Source organism: Debaryomyces hansenii (genome assembly GCF_000006445.2).
Source record: "Debaryomyces hansenii CBS767 chromosome A complete sequence".
Classification (NCBI taxonomy): Eukaryota; Fungi; Ascomycota; class Pichiomycetes; order Serinales; family Debaryomycetaceae; genus Debaryomyces; species Debaryomyces hansenii.
The window spans coordinates 587,768-605,788 of NC_006043.2; the positions used below are offsets into that span (position 1 = coordinate 587,768).

At 36.9% G+C, this 18,021-nt stretch overlaps 7 protein-coding genes and 1 non-coding gene across 8 annotated transcripts; 5 read left to right on the forward strand and 3 right to left on the reverse strand. All coding sequences in view use genetic code 12, as the record gives it.

Moving 5' to 3' along the window:
• Positions 1 to 79: 79 nt before the first annotated feature.
• Positions 80 to 790, forward strand: DEHA2A07238g (DEHA2A07238p; the record flags this gene model as incomplete). Its single annotated transcript, XM_456641.1, has 1 exon — positions 80 to 790. The coding sequence occupies one exon, from the start codon at positions 80 to 82 to the stop codon at positions 788 to 790; it is 711 nt and encodes a 236-aa protein (XP_456641.1).
• Positions 791 to 1,086: 296 nt separating this feature from the next.
• On the reverse strand, positions 1,087 to 2,283 carry DEHA2A07260g (DEHA2A07260p; the record flags this gene model as incomplete). Its single annotated transcript, XM_456642.1, has 1 exon — positions 1,087 to 2,283. The coding sequence occupies one exon, from the start codon at positions 2,281 to 2,283 to the stop codon at positions 1,087 to 1,089; it is 1,197 nt and encodes a 398-aa protein (XP_456642.1).
• Positions 2,284 to 2,842: 559 nt separating this feature from the next.
• Positions 2,843 to 4,087, reverse strand: DEHA2A07282g (DEHA2A07282p; the record flags this gene model as incomplete). Its single annotated transcript, XM_456643.1, has 1 exon — positions 2,843 to 4,087. One exon carries the CDS (start codon positions 4,085 to 4,087, stop codon positions 2,843 to 2,845), a length of 1,245 nt encoding a protein of 414 aa, XP_456643.2.
• Positions 4,088 to 4,866: 779 nt separating this feature from the next.
• DEHA2A07304r lies at positions 4,867 to 4,939 on the forward strand. Its single transcript has one exon. It is a non-coding gene; the product is annotated as a tRNA-Thr (tRNA).
• Positions 4,940 to 5,105: 166 nt separating this feature from the next.
• On the forward strand, positions 5,106 to 10,448 carry DEHA2A07326g (DEHA2A07326p; the record flags this gene model as incomplete). The annotated part of the gene is made up of 1 exon (XM_456644.2): positions 5,106 to 10,448. One exon carries the CDS (start codon positions 5,106 to 5,108, stop codon positions 10,446 to 10,448), a length of 5,343 nt encoding a protein of 1,780 aa, XP_456644.2.
• Positions 10,449 to 10,591: 143 nt separating this feature from the next.
• DEHA2A07348g (DEHA2A07348p) lies at positions 10,592 to 12,451 on the forward strand (the record flags this gene model as incomplete). The annotated part of the gene is made up of 1 exon (XM_456645.1): positions 10,592 to 12,451. The coding sequence occupies one exon, from the start codon at positions 10,592 to 10,594 to the stop codon at positions 12,449 to 12,451; it is 1,860 nt and encodes a 619-aa protein (XP_456645.2).
• Positions 12,452 to 12,647: 196 nt separating this feature from the next.
• Positions 12,648 to 14,303, reverse strand: DEHA2A07370g (DEHA2A07370p; the record flags this gene model as incomplete). Its single annotated transcript, XM_456646.1, has 1 exon — positions 12,648 to 14,303. One exon carries the CDS (start codon positions 14,301 to 14,303, stop codon positions 12,648 to 12,650), a length of 1,656 nt encoding a protein of 551 aa, XP_456646.2.
• Positions 14,304 to 16,766: 2,463 nt separating this feature from the next.
• On the forward strand, positions 16,767 to 17,891 carry DEHA2A07392g (DEHA2A07392p; the record flags this gene model as incomplete). The annotated part of the gene is made up of 1 exon (XM_456647.1): positions 16,767 to 17,891. The coding sequence occupies one exon, from the start codon at positions 16,767 to 16,769 to the stop codon at positions 17,889 to 17,891; it is 1,125 nt and encodes a 374-aa protein (XP_456647.1).
• Between the last annotated feature and the right edge of the window lie 130 nt (positions 17,892 to 18,021).

Consider the following 18,021-nt stretch of genomic DNA (forward strand, 5'->3'; position numbering starts at 1 on the left):
CGGTTCGCAAGTGTAGAAAAAATGGAAATTTATATGATCAAGTATCACTCATCCTAAATATATAGAACATCCATACAAAATGTCCAGAATGAACTTATTAAGTAGAATACAGATACCGGTAAAACCCTTATTTTCTAGATCACCAGGACAAATTGTCACTAGACAAATTCCAAAGAATCAATTTCTCAAGAGATTTCAATCGACCTTGAAATCGGGCAAACCGACGCCACCTCCACAAGCGCCAAATAAACCAAAGAGTCTTAAACATTTAATGAAAGAATATGGATATGCTGGTTTAGGAGTTTATTTAGCAATTTCGTTTATTGATTTACCAATATGTTATGTTTTGGTTCACTCCATGGGTAAAGAACAAATCGAGTACTATGAGAACAAAGTAAAACAAACTTTTGGTTACGGGGTTTCGGATGAAGAATTACAGAAGAAGCACGAGATAAGTAAGATAGAAGAAATGAATGAACAAAGTAATTCTGAAGAAGTGAATGAAAATGGTAGTTTTTTCACGATGCTTTTGTCACAGTTTTCATGGACAGAATTTGCAATTGCATACGGTATCCACAAGTCATTGATTTTTATTAGATTGCCAATCACTGCTGCCATTACGCCTGGTATTGTAAAGGGCTTGAGAAATTGGGGATTCAAAATTGGAAGTGATAAGTTATCCACAACTGCTTCTATCGCCAAAGGTACCATCAAGGATATTACTGCGTCAAGCCAAAAATTTGGCACCAGACCTAACGGTAAGAAGAAGTGGTTCAGTTGGTTTTTTTAGACTAAGACTTTCTTGTACATATTGGAAGGTATACTTTCGAATAAATAAATGAATAAAGTAAATCAATACACGAACAAATACATAAAAAGGACAAATAAATAAACTAACGAATATTCAAATACATATTATATGAATTGATAACTAACGAATATTCAAATACATATTATATGAATTGATAACTAACGAATATTCAAATATGATATAAATAAATGAATTAATAAATATATAAATACAAAATACTAAATATGGATCTATGTATGTAATGAAGTAATATAAATGATAAGAATTTCATCTGATCATATTCCGAAAAACATTTTACATCTTTCGTAAACGTAAAATGAACATGCAACCATCGGGATGACTTTTATGTAGCCAATACTTAAACCAACAAAAAAGCCTCTAAATCCGCTTTCTCTATAAACTATTTTTGCCGTGGATTTGAATGATAAATGTTGCCCTTGATTTACCGCACCACCCACTTGCATTCTTCTTCTTATAACTTCAAATGGATATGCAGCAGTTTGTGAACACATACCGGCGAGTCCACCTGCTAGTAATTGCGCATATGCTTTCAAAGGCAACCTGGAATCTCTTGAATTTATTTGGTCTTTATTGCTCGAAGATTTTCTAATAACTCTATTGCTTGAAGATGAAGTGGAAATCGAGTGGGAAAGAGCACCTGCTGACTGAACAGTGTACTTCGATAAATATTTGGATCTCAAGATATCATGGATCAAATCGTGCGTATAGAATGATACCCCCGCGTAGGGAATCATTCCCAAAATAGTTGGAGCAAACCCTCTGTAAAAGTTTGATAATGACATTACTGACGGAGGCAAATTCTGTCTCATGAGTTTGAACCAGGTAGGGTCATTTACTTTATGGGGTGGGCGTTCATTTAATATTTCTCGAACGGTTGTACTTAATCGTCCTCGATGCTGCGCTATGATGTGTTGACGACTATTAGCCCTTATGTCATCGTTGTGTAAATGCTTAGTTTCAAATGCCATTCTAACTCTAAGTAAATCCAATGGATATGTAAAGAAAACGCTTGCTAAACCAGATAATGAACCAGCCATAAATCTTCTAATTGCAGTTTCGTGTAAATCCGTTGGGATCAAAATAGTTCTGATTTGCTCATAAGCAACAAACTTAATAGCTGCATAGGGGAAGATTCTTAACAAAGTAACCGAATGACCTTGAAATAACCCATAAAACCCATCGTTGGACCAGATTCGCTTACTTGCACGAAAGAGTCCTGAAAACTTGCCTCTATACTTTAAAAATTCTGGGTTTGACGTTTGAAAGAGAATCTTTACTCTATCCAATGGGGCAATTAGAGTTTTAGCTGCACTTCCAGCTAAACCACCCGAGACCCCAGACCTTAATACATAATCCAACGATTGCTTATCAATCACTCGAACAGGTTCAAATGGCGTCGACTCCTCGTTGCAATTCATATTTAGTTTATTTCTATTAGTTGTCGGTATCATTATGCTTAATCTAATGTACTATACCTTTCTCTGACGTTTATGTTATGTTCTATTTATATATTGATAGTTTTTGTAAGTTCAATTTTAATGTAACTAAGTCTCTAGGAATCAACCGGAAATAAATATTACGAATGAAGGAAAGTTCACAATCACCTTTATAGTCTAATGAGCTGATACAACTAATAACAAGTATAATGTAATAAGATGAAAACTAGAAGATCATATAAAATATGGGGTCGGAAAAAAATAGTAGACAGCTAACATCGAGTTTGATGATTTTTTCAGTGCGAACGACTCTAATGACCACACCACTTTCGGAGATACTGAAATACAAAAAATATGATATACATAAATGTATATCGAACATTACATTTTGTGGTGACAATTCAGATATATCAGATATTCCATGAGAATATTATTAACAATAAAAAGCAAATTGATACCTAAATATATATTAACCTAAAATACAAACAACTAAAAGTACACCACGGAAATCTTATCATTTTTTTTTAGCTTTTTCCTTATTATTGGGCAGTTATGGGAGAACAGATTATGGTTGTTAAATATGACCTCTGTAACCCGAAGTTCTATCCTTGTGATAGTTTGATGGAGATCTTCCTCTGATAATCAAAGGAGGTGTTTCAATAGACGACAATAATATTGGTTGGATTTGACAATCTTCGTTCTCGATGATTCCGAGTAACTCGACATGTAAGGTGAAGTATCTTGAATTGACCGAAGTAGATTTCAATCTGATAGAAGAGGTAAACTGGATTCTTTCGAATCTGGCCACTCTGGCAATAGAATCACTTGGGTAGTTCTTCAAAACGGAGTCATCTTTCAAAGTGTCCAAATTGGTATTGTGATAATACTCGGCTCTATCAAAGTAGAAAACCTTATTCATATTTTCAATCTTATTACCGTTACGCTTGTTACACGAGGCCCTGACTGTTTCGTGGTCAGGCAAGTCGCCAGGAACAGCTGGGTAGATTGGCGGAGGGAATTGAGGACCCTTGTCTCTCTTGGCGGTGTGCTGAACAAGGCTGATAGCCACATCGTCGTCAGAGCATTTGGCAACCAATCTAATTGCAAAATAGCTGATTTCAACTTTATTTTCGCCAACCGACTCGCCATTCTTGGACGATTTCTCGTACGTGTAAAACTTATTCTGAATAAAACGATCAAAGTTGAAGTTTTCTAACGAAAACGAAGCTACCAAGGTGAAATAGTTTCTCTTGTAACCAATCCAAGTACCATTTTCACCCACCTCGAACCCTCTATCAATTCTGGCTTCTAAAATAGGATTCACGTCCATATCATTTCTCTTACAGTAAATGTCTTGGTGGTGCCTGGTTTCGCTGAACTGCGGACCCACCTTGAACAAATCGCTCGACCTTGGCGCCACCTTCCTGTTGGTAGAGTCGAGAAAATCTTCCTCGTTGGCCTGTGCCAACATCTCAAGATGATGGTGTGGCGTGTGGTTCAACTGGTGGTGTGCCAAGTTATGCTGTTGCAACTGGTGGTTGAGCTGCGAGTTCAACTGGTCGTGATCATGTTCGTGGGGATGTTGATGGTGTTGATGGTGCTGATGGTGTTGCTGAAGCGCATGTTGTTGATGTGCATGCTGTTCCTGAAGTTGGTGGTGGTGCTGCTGCACAAACTGGTGGTGAAGCAGGTGGTCATCGTCCTTCAATTGGGGAATCGCTGCTACCGCTGCCGCTGCAGTGCTGGCTGCTGCCACTGCTGCCGCAGTGGCAGCATCGTCGGGCGAAATCGTTGGTTCGTCGTTTGGCAATGTCATCATCTTACGTATCGTCTGCTCTATCCAAATACCGGCAATTTGTGTTATCGCTTAGCTTGCAAAATATATTATATCTCTGGGTTGTGTCCACTAAAATGACCAACACAGCACGTTTCGTTTTCAATAATAATCCTAATCCAATTACTCAACAATCAATCCAATAAAATGTCTTAATAGCCGTTTCAATCCCTTAATTAATGTAAATAATTGAAATCTAAATCTTGTTGGTATTAAATTTCAATTTTGTGCTATGTTTTCGATTTACACTGTATACTTGAAAAACAAATAAAGACTTAAACACCAGTTGTTATTAAAATCCCTGAGAATTTGTGTAATTAAAAATTTGGTGATTTTGTGGCGATATAGTGCGAAGAGCGTGATTGGGCTTCTAGAAGATTTCTATACTATATAGTAGAATATAGGATATGATAGAGTCAATATAACACAGGTTAGTTAATATAATTTATATACATTAATTCAAGAGTACTTTAGAGGAGTCTTGAATTAAAATTCGATAATTCATTATAATCACTCTCTACCAACGGTTAATCATGATAATTGTACTCCTCTGGTTCATCCTATAGTTCATCCTTAATCCATTCAGGTATTGCAAGATATAAGATTAATAATATGATGAAGAATGGAATAGTATCAGCATACACATTTATAGATAATATGGATCTTGAGAACTGGATATTCTTTCCCTTATGCTGTCAGTACATATTTTCTTATTAGTACCAGACTGCTGGTAGATACTATCTGCAAGAAAACTTTTCAGTTATGCCTTTATGGCCAAGTTGGTAAGGCACCTCACTAGTAATGAGGAGATCGTCAGTTCGAATCTGGCTGAAGGCAATTTTTTTGGTTGTTTTTGAAATATTTGGTTGACGCACGAGTTTGCCATATAAAATGACAGAATTTGCAACCATCCATAGCGGTAAAACAACTATAACAGCGTTCCTTTGTCGCCAACGTCATTAGGAGTTCTATAGATACAGATTAACAAATCATTGTCGTAGATATGCATAGTCAAACGTCGGCGGATGCGTATCGCGAGTTCTCGATTTACCAGAGTATGGGTAGCGGGATCTACGACGCATTAGAAGGGGAAACAGAAATGAACGGGGTTGAAAACGGTGGAATGATTGAAGAGGTGGACGGAGAGGAAGATAATGGTATTGTATCGGAAGTTAGTGATATAGAAGGTAGCACATATTGTAATGGGATCAAGGAAGAAGCGACACCTTATCCTTCTTGGTGTATCCAGAACGGAGCACCAATTAACAAGGACGAGATCTGGCAGATATTTTTGACGCTTGGAAATATGTTTGGGTTCCAGAGTGATAGTCAGAGTAATATATATGACCTTTTTATGACGCTGCTTGACTCGAGGTCTAGTAGAATGTCATGCAAGTTGGCACTACTATCGTTGCATGCCGATTATATTGGAGGCGAACACTCGAACTATAAGAAGTGGTATTTTGCAGCGCATTTTGAGTTGGATGAAAATGTTAAAGTGAATGAAAAGCAATGGAGATGGTTTAAGGATTTTGCAAAATTCAAGTCAAAACTGAATACCCCTTATAACCTCAATGACATACAAGACACAAGTTGCTTATTGGCTATGGAGTACAACTGGCGGCTTAGGATGAAAAATTATACCGATGAAGACTATATCTATCAGATTGCCTTATATCTACTCATATGGGGGGAAGCAAATAACTTACGGTTTATGCCCGAATGTATTTGTTTTATCTACAAGTGTGCCTTTGATTATTTTGAATCAGCGGAATTGGACACCAAGGCCAACGAGTTTGAATTTCTTGATACTGTTGTTACTCCCATTTATTCATACATAAGAAATCAACAGTATGAACTAGTGAACAATGTGTGGAAAAAATCAGAAAAGGATCACAGTGATATTATAGGATATGATGACGTGAATCAGTTCTTTTGGTACCGAGGTAATCTCGAAAAGATAATGCTATTGGACAAATCTTTGTTATACGAGTACCCCCGAAACCAAAGATATACCAAGTTTAAATCTATCAAATGGAAGAAATTGTTTTACAAAACATACAGTGAACGCAGAACTTGGCTCCATTTGTTCACAAATTTTAGCAGAGTGTGGGTCATCCATGTCACCATGTTTTGGTACTATACATGCTTTAATTCTCCAACAATCTACACCAAGAATTATGTTCAACTTCTCGATAACAAACCAGCTCCCCAAGTTCAATGGTCGGCAGTAGCTTTAGGTGGGACAGTTGCTTGTTTACTTACTATATTGGCAACCTTGATCGAGTGGTTGTTTGTTCCTAGGAAATGGCCTGGGGCTCAACACTTGTTTTTCAAGTTAGTGCTCCTTGTTTTAATAACTATCATCAATGCAGGTCCCTCAGTTTACATCTTCTTGTTTCTACCGATTGATAAATATTCAAAAATAGGTCATATTGTTGGGATAATACAGTTTGTTATATCTATTATCACGTTTCTTTATTTTGCAATTGAGTCCCCCAATAGGCTTTTCAATTTCTTTTTAAAGAAAAACTCAAATATTATCAAGACCGAAATTTTCACATCATCATTTCCTAAATTACATTTGAGGAATCAGATCTATTCTTATCTACTATGGGTTTGTGTATTCCTTGCAAAATTTTCAGAATCATACTTCTTTCTTACATTATCTTTGAGAGACCCAATTCGGGTTCTTTCTATAATGGAAATGACAAGATGCAAAGGAGACATTTTTCTTGGTAATTTACTTTGCAAACAACAAGCTAGGTTCACCTTAATATTGCTATATGTCACAGACTTGGTTTTGTTTTTCCTAGATACGTATCTATGGTACATCATTTGCAATTGCATATTTTCAATCGGACTTTCATTTTCATTGGGTATTTCAATCTTCACGCCATGGAGGAATATCTTTTCAAGATTACCTGAAAGAATCTTTAGCAAGATTATATATTTAAATGGAACTTCGAAAATTGATTCTGCATTATTAATCTCACAAATCTGGAATAGTATTGTTCTTTCAATGTATCGAGAACATTTGCTTTCTATTGATCAAGTTAATAAATTAGTTTATCAACAAATTAATGTATCAAATGAGGAAAGTATGGACAAGACATATCTAAGGTCTCCTTTGTTCTTTATATTGCAGGATGATAATTCATTAAATTTACATGATTTTTTCACTGCTAGTAAAGAAGCTGAAAGGAGAATTTCATTCTTCGCCCAATCTTTATCTAGTCCATTACCAGAACCGTTTCCTATTTTAGCAATTCCAGCATTTACAGTTTTAATTCCTCATTATTCTGAGAAAATTATCCTAAGCTTGAGGGAAATCATTAAAGAAGATAAGCATTCAAAAGTTTCGTTGCTTGAATATTTGAAACTGTTGCATTCGACTGATTGGGAATTATTTGTTGAAGACACGAAAATCCTATCTTTAGTTTCTTCGCAGCCATTGGATTTAGGCGAAGCAGATTTTCCAAGCGAACAACTGCTAAATCATAAACATGAATCAGATCTTGTGAATAATCAAATTAGCGACTTGCCATATTATTGTGTTGGATTTAAGGACTCTTCTCCTGAATATACATTAAGAACAAGAATATGGTCGTCATTAAGATGTCAAACCTTATTTAGAACCATATCTGGTTTCATGAATTACGAAAAGGCTATCAAGCTATTATACAAACTTGAAAATTACGATTTGGATTCAAATAGTTATTTTGATGTTGATACAGAACTTAATGAATTTGTGCAAAGAAAGTTCAAGTTGTTAATTTCGATGCAAAGGTTTCAAAAGTTTCATGAAAATGAACTTAATGATGCTGAGTTATTATTTGGTATCTATCCTCAAATTCAAATCTCTTATTTGGAAGAAGAAGTTAACGGCGACCAGACAACTTATTACTCAACATTACTTAATGTATCTGAAAAGGATTCTTATGGCAACTATAAAAAGAAATACCGAGTTAAACTATCGGGAAATCCAATATTAGGCGATGGGAAGTCTGACAACCAAAATAACTGTATCATTTTTTATCGAGGTGAATATATCCAAGTCATCGATGCAAACCAAGATAATTATCTTGAAGAATGCCTTAAAATTAAGTCAGTATTAGCTGAATTTGAAGAAATAGACATGGATCCTTCGTCTGAATATGTTCCAGGAATCTTTCTGGAAAATCTCAAAGATCCAGTAGCAATTTTGGGTGCTAGGGAATATATATTTTCAGAAAATATAGGAGTGCTAGGCGATATTGCAGCTGGGAAGGAGCAAACATTTGGTACATTATTTGCTCGTACTTTAGCTGAAATCGGTGGGAAATTGCATTACGGGCACCCTGACTTTTTGAACGGGATATTCATGACAACTAGAGGTGGAGTCTCTAAAGCCCAAAAAGGGTTACATTTAAATGAGGATATATATGCTGGTATGACAGCTGTCTGTCGTGGAGGTAGAATTAAACATTGCGATTACTATCAATGTGGGAAAGGTCGAGATCTTGGTTTCGGTACTATATTGAACTTTACTACAAAAATAGGAGCTGGTATGGGGGAACAAATATTGTCTCGTGAATATTATTACCTAGGTACTCAGCTTCCAATTGATAGATTCTTGTCTTTCTATTATGCCCACGCTGGATTTCATATTAACAATCTTTTCATTATGTTATCGGTACACTTGTTTATGTTGGTTTTAGTTAACCTTGGATCTTTAAAACATGAATCAGTGGTTTGTATGTACGATCTGAATATTCCATTTACTGATTTACAGGTGCCGTTGGGATGTTATAATTTGCAACCCGTTTTAAATTGGGTATCGAGATTTGTTCTTTCTGTATTCATCTGCTTTTTCATTTCATTTATACCGTTAATTTTTCAGGAATTGATTGAAAAAGGGTTTATTAAAGCAATTTATAGAATATTTCATCATTTTGTTTCGTTGGCACCATTTTTTGAAGTTTTTGTGTGTCAGATTTATGCAAAGTCGTTGAAAGACAATATAACATTTGGAGGGGCTAAATATGTTGCTACTGGGAGAGGTTTTGCTACTTCTCGAATATCGTTTAATACATTATACAGTAGATATGCTTCAACATCAATTTATTCAGGATCAACGGTATTTTTGATTGTTATATTTGCATCCTTATCCATGTGGCAACCTTCGTTGCTATGGTTTTGCATAACTTTTGTTTCTATGTGCCTTGCACCTTTTATCTTTAATCCTCATCAATTTTCCTGGGGTGATTTTTTCATTGATTACAGAGAATTTTTAAGATGGCTTTCAAGGGGTAACTCTAGCTGGCATAGAAATTCATGGATTGGTTTTATAAGGTCTCATAGAGCCAAATATACAGGTTATAAAAAAAATGCTCTAGGAGAAGTTGGCCAAAGAATAAACGATGCATCAAGAAGGCCTTCAAGATGGAATAGTTTCATTGACCAAATTGTCATACCATTAATTTGCATTGTTTGCTACTTGGTTCCTTATATGTTCATTAACGCGCAAAATGGTGTTTCCAACCCTAGTCGGGTGAACCCATTATTCAGGATCATTATACTATGCTTTATTCCAATAATCTTTAGTATTTTGATAACTTTACTTTTGTTTGTTTTTTCGTGCACTTTGGGACCTATTCTATCATGCTGCTGTACAAGGGTGCCAAGCTTCATCGCTAGCTTTGCTCATTTGATGTCGGTGTTAATAAACCTAGTTAATTTTGAAGTATTCTTGTATCTAGAAGGGCTAAATTTTACGAGAACTTTATGTGGGTTTATTTGTATGATTGCAATTCAAAAGACAATATTACAATTCACAATGTCAATTTGTCTATCCCGTGAATTAAAAGATGATTATAGTAACCGGGCGTGGTGGTCAGGGAAATGGATAACTAGTGGATTAGGTTGGCTTGTCATAACTCAACCCTTACGTGAGTTTATTGTTAAAATATGTGAAATGAATCTATATGCCTACGATTTTATTTTAGCACATTGTCTCCTATTTGTCATGGGCCCCGTATTATTAATTCCTTTTATAGATAAATGGCATTCAAGTATGCTATTCTGGTTCAAACCTACAAAGCAATTCAGAGAACCTATCCTATCCAAAAGGCAACGAAGGAAACGAAAGCTAAAAATTTTAAAATATAGCTTCCTATTCTTCACATTAATGCTTTGTTTTATTGCATTGATCTTGGCGCCAGTCCTCGCCGAAAGCTATATACCCAACTTTAGAAGACAACTACCTTCATTTATTGCAGAGATTATTCAGCCCAACCATCAAAATAATAATGATACTGGCGATAACGCTCCTAGAACTGTCCTAAGAGCCAAACCAAATCAATGAAATGATTTGCACGTGACTTGTTGGAACTTTTTGAATCACTAGGTGTTTACAAAATAGATCAAGAATCAACAGAAGGTTGATTCAAAATAAATACCTTACCAATTAATAATTAAGGGCACATGAGCCTATATAGTAACGTGTAGATGAATTCTATCAATCGAAATCCCAAGCCTATTTCAAGAAAGCCATCATCGTTCAGATCGGGATTGAACATAACTCCCACAACTAACAGAGCAGGGAGATTCTCCAGCAAAAGTGACTTACTAGCTCGATTCCAAGACAATGAAGACAATAATGAAGAAGACAATATATTCGAAGGGGATGCATTTGAAGATTTACCTATTGAAGATGAATTTAAAACTTTAAAGATTAGTGCTAATGAATTGGAAACGTTAAGATTAAAGAAAGACCGTGTTTCAAACGATAGTAATAATATTAATAATAGAATTCATCAATTCCAAGACGAAGATCCTGATGATCTAGGTTTTGGAGACGAGGATTTTGTCCGTGATGATTTGCAGTTAAACTATAGAACAACTCTAAATGAACCGGATGATGACGAATTGAAATTATCACCCGGGACTATATCTACTTCGTCGCCAAAGCCAAGAATGAGGAGTAAATCATTATCTGAATATAGTGAAGATACAAATGATACTGATGTAACCTCACAATTTAATGACGATGATTTTGATGATATTAATGATGTTGATGATATATTCGGAAATGAGGAAAGTGGAATATATAGTAGTGGGGGCAATGGAAATACCAGCAAAGCCAATAGACATTTATTAATGAAACAACAGAAATTACAAAATGATGCAGAAATTGAAGAAAGAGAGTTGTTTAAGAAATACAAAAGGCTTGCAAATGATGAAACCAATACGTTGAAATTGAAAGATTTCACATTCTATGACCACAACCCTATAGATACCGATGCATTAGAGAATGAAAAAACGGTTGATTATGAATATACCAAAGATGATTTTGAAAATTTTGAAGATGGTTTTGACACGGATGTTCCCATAAAATTAGATGTTGATAAACTAAAGCAATATGCTCGGGGTAATAAGACTGTCAACATAAAGAGCTCCATGCCCAATTTCAATAACAAGAATAATTTGTCGAAAGCAAAAAAGTATAAGTCAACTATGGATTTAGTTAATGAATTTGAGACACAACATCCCGTGTTTAATAACAATAACAAGATTATACGAAAATTGGATCGAATTCCTTCTTTTTATAATAAAAATGATGCGATGAAATCAAATAATTCGAAGCTAAATCATGATATTGAATTGGAAAAACAACAATTATTAAACAAATACATGGAGATAACAGAGAAGCAAAACCGTTTAAATAATAGACATCGCAAAAAAAACTTATCCATGAAACATCCAAACGGAAAAAATAAACGAATTGGCTTGGTAAGATACTTAAACGATAATCCAATACCTCAATCTAATAATAACAGCAAAATGAAGTATAACCCAGTTAACAAGAAGTGGGAAGGGAATGATATAGAGTTAGTAAAATTTGAGAACTTGAACGTACCTAAACCACTGCTAATATCCTTTAGTGAATTCAAGAATAATATGAAAGACAAAAAGCTACAGGGAAATATGGTTTATGACCCAGATCAGCTAAAATGGATAAACTTGAATAAGGACGAAGACAATGTGTTTCAAGGATTACCAGATTTACCAGATTTGCAAATTAATAAACGATCTGTTCCAAACTCACCCACAAAAACTGTCGGGCGAGGGGTGAGTGCCTTTACACAGAGAACCGGATCTACCAATTCTATTGCATCAAATAGTCCAAATAGTAATGAATTTGAAGTACCTCCAAGGTTAATAGAAAAATTTCACAAGGAAGAAATGAAGTTGCTGAAGAAAATCAATTACTGGTTTCAACAGGAAAACTACGATTTGATTAATAGCGATTTCAATCATAATTATTTTTGGGAGATTAGAAAGATGGTGATAGATAATGAAGATTAGTTAAGTAGCATACCCAAAATATAGAAACGCATTCCAAAATTCAACCGAATGAATTCGAAGTATTTCACCGACTTGTAGATTACACTAGAATACATCACACATAGTATATACAATAGCTTATATATTAATTTGAATACAGTATACACACTTTAAAGCAATTTATAATAATTTATGATCGTATCTATAAATTATTTGATTAGGCGAAAATTAAACCGAAGCCAAAGATGGAGACAGCGCCTACCAATAAGCTCTTAGTAGCTAATCCTAATGAGATTTGATGAGAACCACTAGATGAACCGGTATTGGTTGAGCTGGAACTAGAACTAGAACCAGAACCAGAACCAGAACCAGAACCAGAAGTTGATTTGGAAGAACTACCAGTCTTGGTGATACCTGTGTGCTTGGTAGTTTGAATGGAGCCAGAAATAGTTCCGACACCAGAAGAACCTGCGGACTTCAAGTAAGCAGAACAAGAAGAAGCAGTGTTAGCTTTTTGAGTAGTAGCAGAACCCAGGAAGTCACAGTCGGACTTAGCAGAGCCGTTTTCTTCGTAGTACAAGTTTAAGACAAAATTCAATTTTTGCTTGTCAGAACATGGAGAGTAAGCACCGTAGTCACCGGTGGTACCGTTACCATTTATACCATCACAGTCAACTTTGCTGCAAACGTAATCGAATAAGTCTTCATAATCATCGGAACTAACGTCAGAATCAACGACACAGGTAAGAGATTTAGCCATGCAGTCACAAGCTTCCTTATCAGGAGTTGGTGGCAATTTGGTAGCAGCAGACCAGTTCGATGTGGAAGTTGGACAAGATGTAACGGAAGCAGATCCGACAGAAGATGACTGAGCGGCGGATGGAGAGATTGAAGCTAACTCAGCTTTCAAGTAAGAGAAATCTTTCAAGGTGGAAACACTGCTACCAGAGACAGAAACTAAACCATAGTCGTTTTCTTCTTGGAAGTACATGTAAACAATACCACCGGACCAGACATCAGTCATATCATCACCGTAAATAGTTCCAACTTCTTCGAATTTTCTAGGAGAAACTTCGTTACAACCATATTCGGAGAAGAAGATTGGAATACCCAAGTTCTTGTATTGTTTAGTGATTGATTCATAACCAGATTTCTTGAAACTGGATGATCCACACCATTCGTACATGTTAATACCAAAGAAATCAGCTCTTTCTTCTTCGCTACCACAAGCAAAGTAGTCAGCTAAGGAATCTCTGATATCGGAGTCATCGTTAGCAGAGTAACCAACTGGAATAGTTCTGTAGTTTTGAGCTTTAATGTAGGCCTTGGTGTCTCTGACGGCAGCCTTGACGTAAGCGGAAGCATCGGTGTTGGTCTTGTCGTTGGTAACTTCGTTACCAGCAAAGAAACCTAAAACATTGGTATAGTTTTGGAACAAGTCAACAACACCGGTGTATCTGTCGAATAATTCAAGGTTCCATTCTGGACTCTTTCTGTTGATGGATTCATCTGGTTGGGATAAATCTGCAATGACATAAATACCTGCATCTTGTAACAAGCTCATACACTCAGTGTGGTCTAATGAAACATTCAAAGCGTACACTCTGATAACGTTGGTCTGTAACTCTTCCAAGTATGGAATATCTCTCTTACATGCTTCAGCATCGGCCAAAGGATCAACAAAAGAAACATCTGATGAGTTAGCAGTGTTTTGTTGGTAGGCAACACCCTTCATGAAGAATTGGGATCCGTTGTTGGAGTAGAAAAATTTGTTACCAACAACTTCGATTTCTGGCAAGTCTTCTGCAACAGCAGACGGAACCAATGCACTGGTGGCCAATAAGGCACTAGAAATTAATGACTTGAATAACATATTATTGAATAATTATTTCAGTCAAATGGTCTAACCTAATATTAGAGGGAAATTTTATGATAGATTTTCACGAAATATCCCAGTATTTATTCCTCGATCGAATCCTGTCCCATAGTAATATAAATAGCCTACGCCTACACATATATTAAGGCAGTACCATAATTGATTAATACCCAATTCGGGTGAAAAAATTTTTTATTATGTAAACACGAGCGCACAATTCGTGTTTTATTATTCCGGATAATAACTGATTATGAACAAGGTCGATCCTCCTAATTATCTTGGTTGTTATGTAGCCAATTGATGCCCATCTCATATTGTGTGTACGGTCGTACATGTCATCGAATATCTAACATTTTGACTCCCTAATACTTGGTTAATAGCTAATGGATATGGTATTCTGCCTAAAAATGTCCTGCCGACAGCCACACAGCATAGCCATAGAGCCCAAATTAGCGAGCGGGCTGGGAAGGAACGGGTCTGGCGACGGGGTGTATTAACTCCTGGTACTACAGGTGCAAACCGGTCAACCCATCCTGACGAGACGGGTGGACGGCTCGGTTCCTGCCACCGGTTGTGTAACGGATCGAAGCTTGTATGCACTTTGCGATAGTGTAGTGTATGGATGTGATCCTCGAAGGGATATCCAAGTGGTATCTGGTATGCACACGGCGAGGAATTTGGCATTGTCAGGAGAGTTCGAGCGCAGTGTTCTTGGTGCAGTGTTGCTCGCGTAAGGCAAATTATGAGCGTAATCAGGGTACAGAACGTAATTGGACAGCATTGATATTAGCGCAATGAGGTGATTGACGTAGAATAGTAAAATTAGATTGATAACGAACAATCGGTGCAGGGATGTTGCGAGGGTAATAGCTTTGAAACCAAGTTACGCACCGTTCAAGTGGTGGTCTAGTGTTTCAAATGGCACAAGGAGATGAGTGGGCTTGGGTACTTCTGTAATTGGCTCATTAATTGAAATAGTGAATAGAAGTATAGATTGTGTGAAACATGGCTGAATGTTTTATTGTTCTACGTTGTTTACGTCGGGTACGATTCGGAGAGAAGGTGCGACTGGCATTCGATGAGTCTTGGGGTCCATGTAGAATCTGCTTAGTCGTGTAGCTAAGGTATACTGCGTAGCAAGGTGGAAACTTTTAATAGAAACAGTCGTAGATACGGACGTTTCTAAGTGAGTTATGGTGCATGATGTAATTGAAAAGCGTGTGGAATGTATAAAGTGGCTGGCTGTATACTTGCAGTTTATGCTGATATGCTGAACCTGATTTTGGGGCAATCATATTAAAGTTTGGCATGCGTTTCTCTATGATGACATTTTGGCCAAGCTTATCGATGGAGAGCGGTGACAGGTGCCATTCCCGATATCAATTCGCGTATTTCGCCGAGTTGTGTTTGAAAGGAACTAAACAGAGCTGTACAATCCACATTATCGGCCATCGATGTATTGTGGTGCGATTGGAGGCGCATTCGCGAATGGATATCTAATGAGTATGTACATGAACCACCCACTAGATATTTAGTTAAAATAGAATATTAGGTATGGAGTCCGTTGAAGTTGTCTGGTAGGCTGTAATTTATATATTGAAAATAAAATATGATTATGTAGTCAGTTAATTTCGTCTGGTAGGTCGAAATTGCGTTTTTGGAAAAAATTGCAAATTTTGTAAAATGTACCAGATTTCAAAATCAAACAACAACTCTAGCTACACTACGACTTTTACTTAACTTTATACTTTTATCTAAACATTACTGTCATACAAAATTATTCTCTAGGATACCTTGACACTCTCGAGCATCATGATTACACCATTATATTACTATATCAGATTCCACTCCGGGTCCCAGTTTAGATCACACACATAACAGCTTTACTATTATATACCCCATTAAATCCTCCCCACCATATCCTCATAGCACCAGATTTTGCATTGGGAATCTTATTGTTCCGTGTCCGAGATGCAACATGCTTCTTTATACTTCTACACCCTTCTCCCACAACCAGCTTCCATCATAACACATTAACATACATTAACATACTGTAATACTATAACACTATAACACTGTCACACTAACGCTATAATAAACCTCTACTTGGAACACATCTACCCACCAAGCCCCTCATAGGCACGCCCCCAATCATACCGCACCACCCTAGGCGAAATCGACCCCACGGAGATAAAGCCAAATCTTCCACCAGCTTCTTTCTATAATCAATCCTTATGCCAACCAACCTCTACACACATAAGATACCATAATGCCTCCGCTACACGGCTGTAGAATTCTTGTAAAGTCGTAATGGCCAAAAAATTTGCTAGGCGGTATTATGTAACATACGATGGGGTCAATCACCTCCGCTTCTGTCGACGCATTTAAAGAAAAAATAGTCCGTTTGGCCCCATAAAAAGTTTTCTTTTCTTACAACATATTCATTCTAAAGGTTATACAATGTCAGATGAAAAGATATTAAACGATGTGTCAGAATCAGAAGACACAGGCTACTTAGAATCGTATATCAGATTTAATGATGATTTGGAAAAGGACTATTGCTTCCAGATTAAGGTTGACAAAAGATATAGAGATTTGCTTGAAATTTTCAAATCCTTGCCAATTGCATTAAGACCAAATGTATTCCATTACTCCAAACCAATTGGATTTCAGGTTTCAACCTGTCCTGGGTATTTGACGGAAGACGGTTCGTTGTTGTTCAGTTACGAAACAGGGATGGAAAAGTTCTTGAAGAAAGTGTCGTTTGACGATAAAATTGCTGACACCATTTGGCCAGGGCAATTAATTCTTCCAGTTTGGGAGTTCAACTCGTTTGCGTTTTACTCGTTCATTACGTTGTTGGTATGCTGGTTATACACCGATTTGCCGGACTTCATTTCCCCAACTCCTGGTATTTGCTTGACCAACCACATGACTCGTGGAGCTAGTTATTTAGCCACGTACTTTGGCCAACATAAATTGGCCCATGCTTTGATTGTTGATATCGAGGACCCGGTTGGAATTATAGGCCAGTGTTTATTTTTTGTTTTTCACCTCATCAAGGTGTTGGTTATCTTCTTGCTTTTCCACTTGGGTACGTTCAATCCAATTCGTATGAACAGATTTTCAGGCACAAAGGTCCCAACTGATATCTCCAGGGAACAATTGATCGAATTAGGCTGGACCGGTTCCAGAAGAGCCACTCCAGATGAGTACAAGGAATATTACAGAGACTACAAGATCAAGGAACACGGTGGCATGGTCCAAGCCCACCAAGCTGGTGTCTTCGATACCTTGAAGAACTTGGGGATCTACTTGGGAGAAGGCGAAGGTTTCAACACCCCAATGGACTCCAAGAGCACCATGGCCGACTTGTGCGACGAGGAAAACGACAAATTCACCTTATCGTACGACTACTTGGCCCAATTGGGCGCCTTTTTCGCCAGCTACATCGAAAAGGAAGGTGTCGACTTGGCTGACACCATCAAGCAGTTCAGAAGATTCGGTCTCTTGCACTGCACTGACTCTGTCAAAAAGGCAGTCCAGCAAAGAAAAATCTTCGGCGATTCCAAGATCAATAAATAGTTCCATTACTTCTTTCTATCTCTGTTACGAGTCCCTCGTCTATAGATTGCTTTAATTAATAATATTTTGCTACTTTTACTCAATTGACTACACCTGGCCATTTATGTCCTGGGCATTTACCGGCACTAGC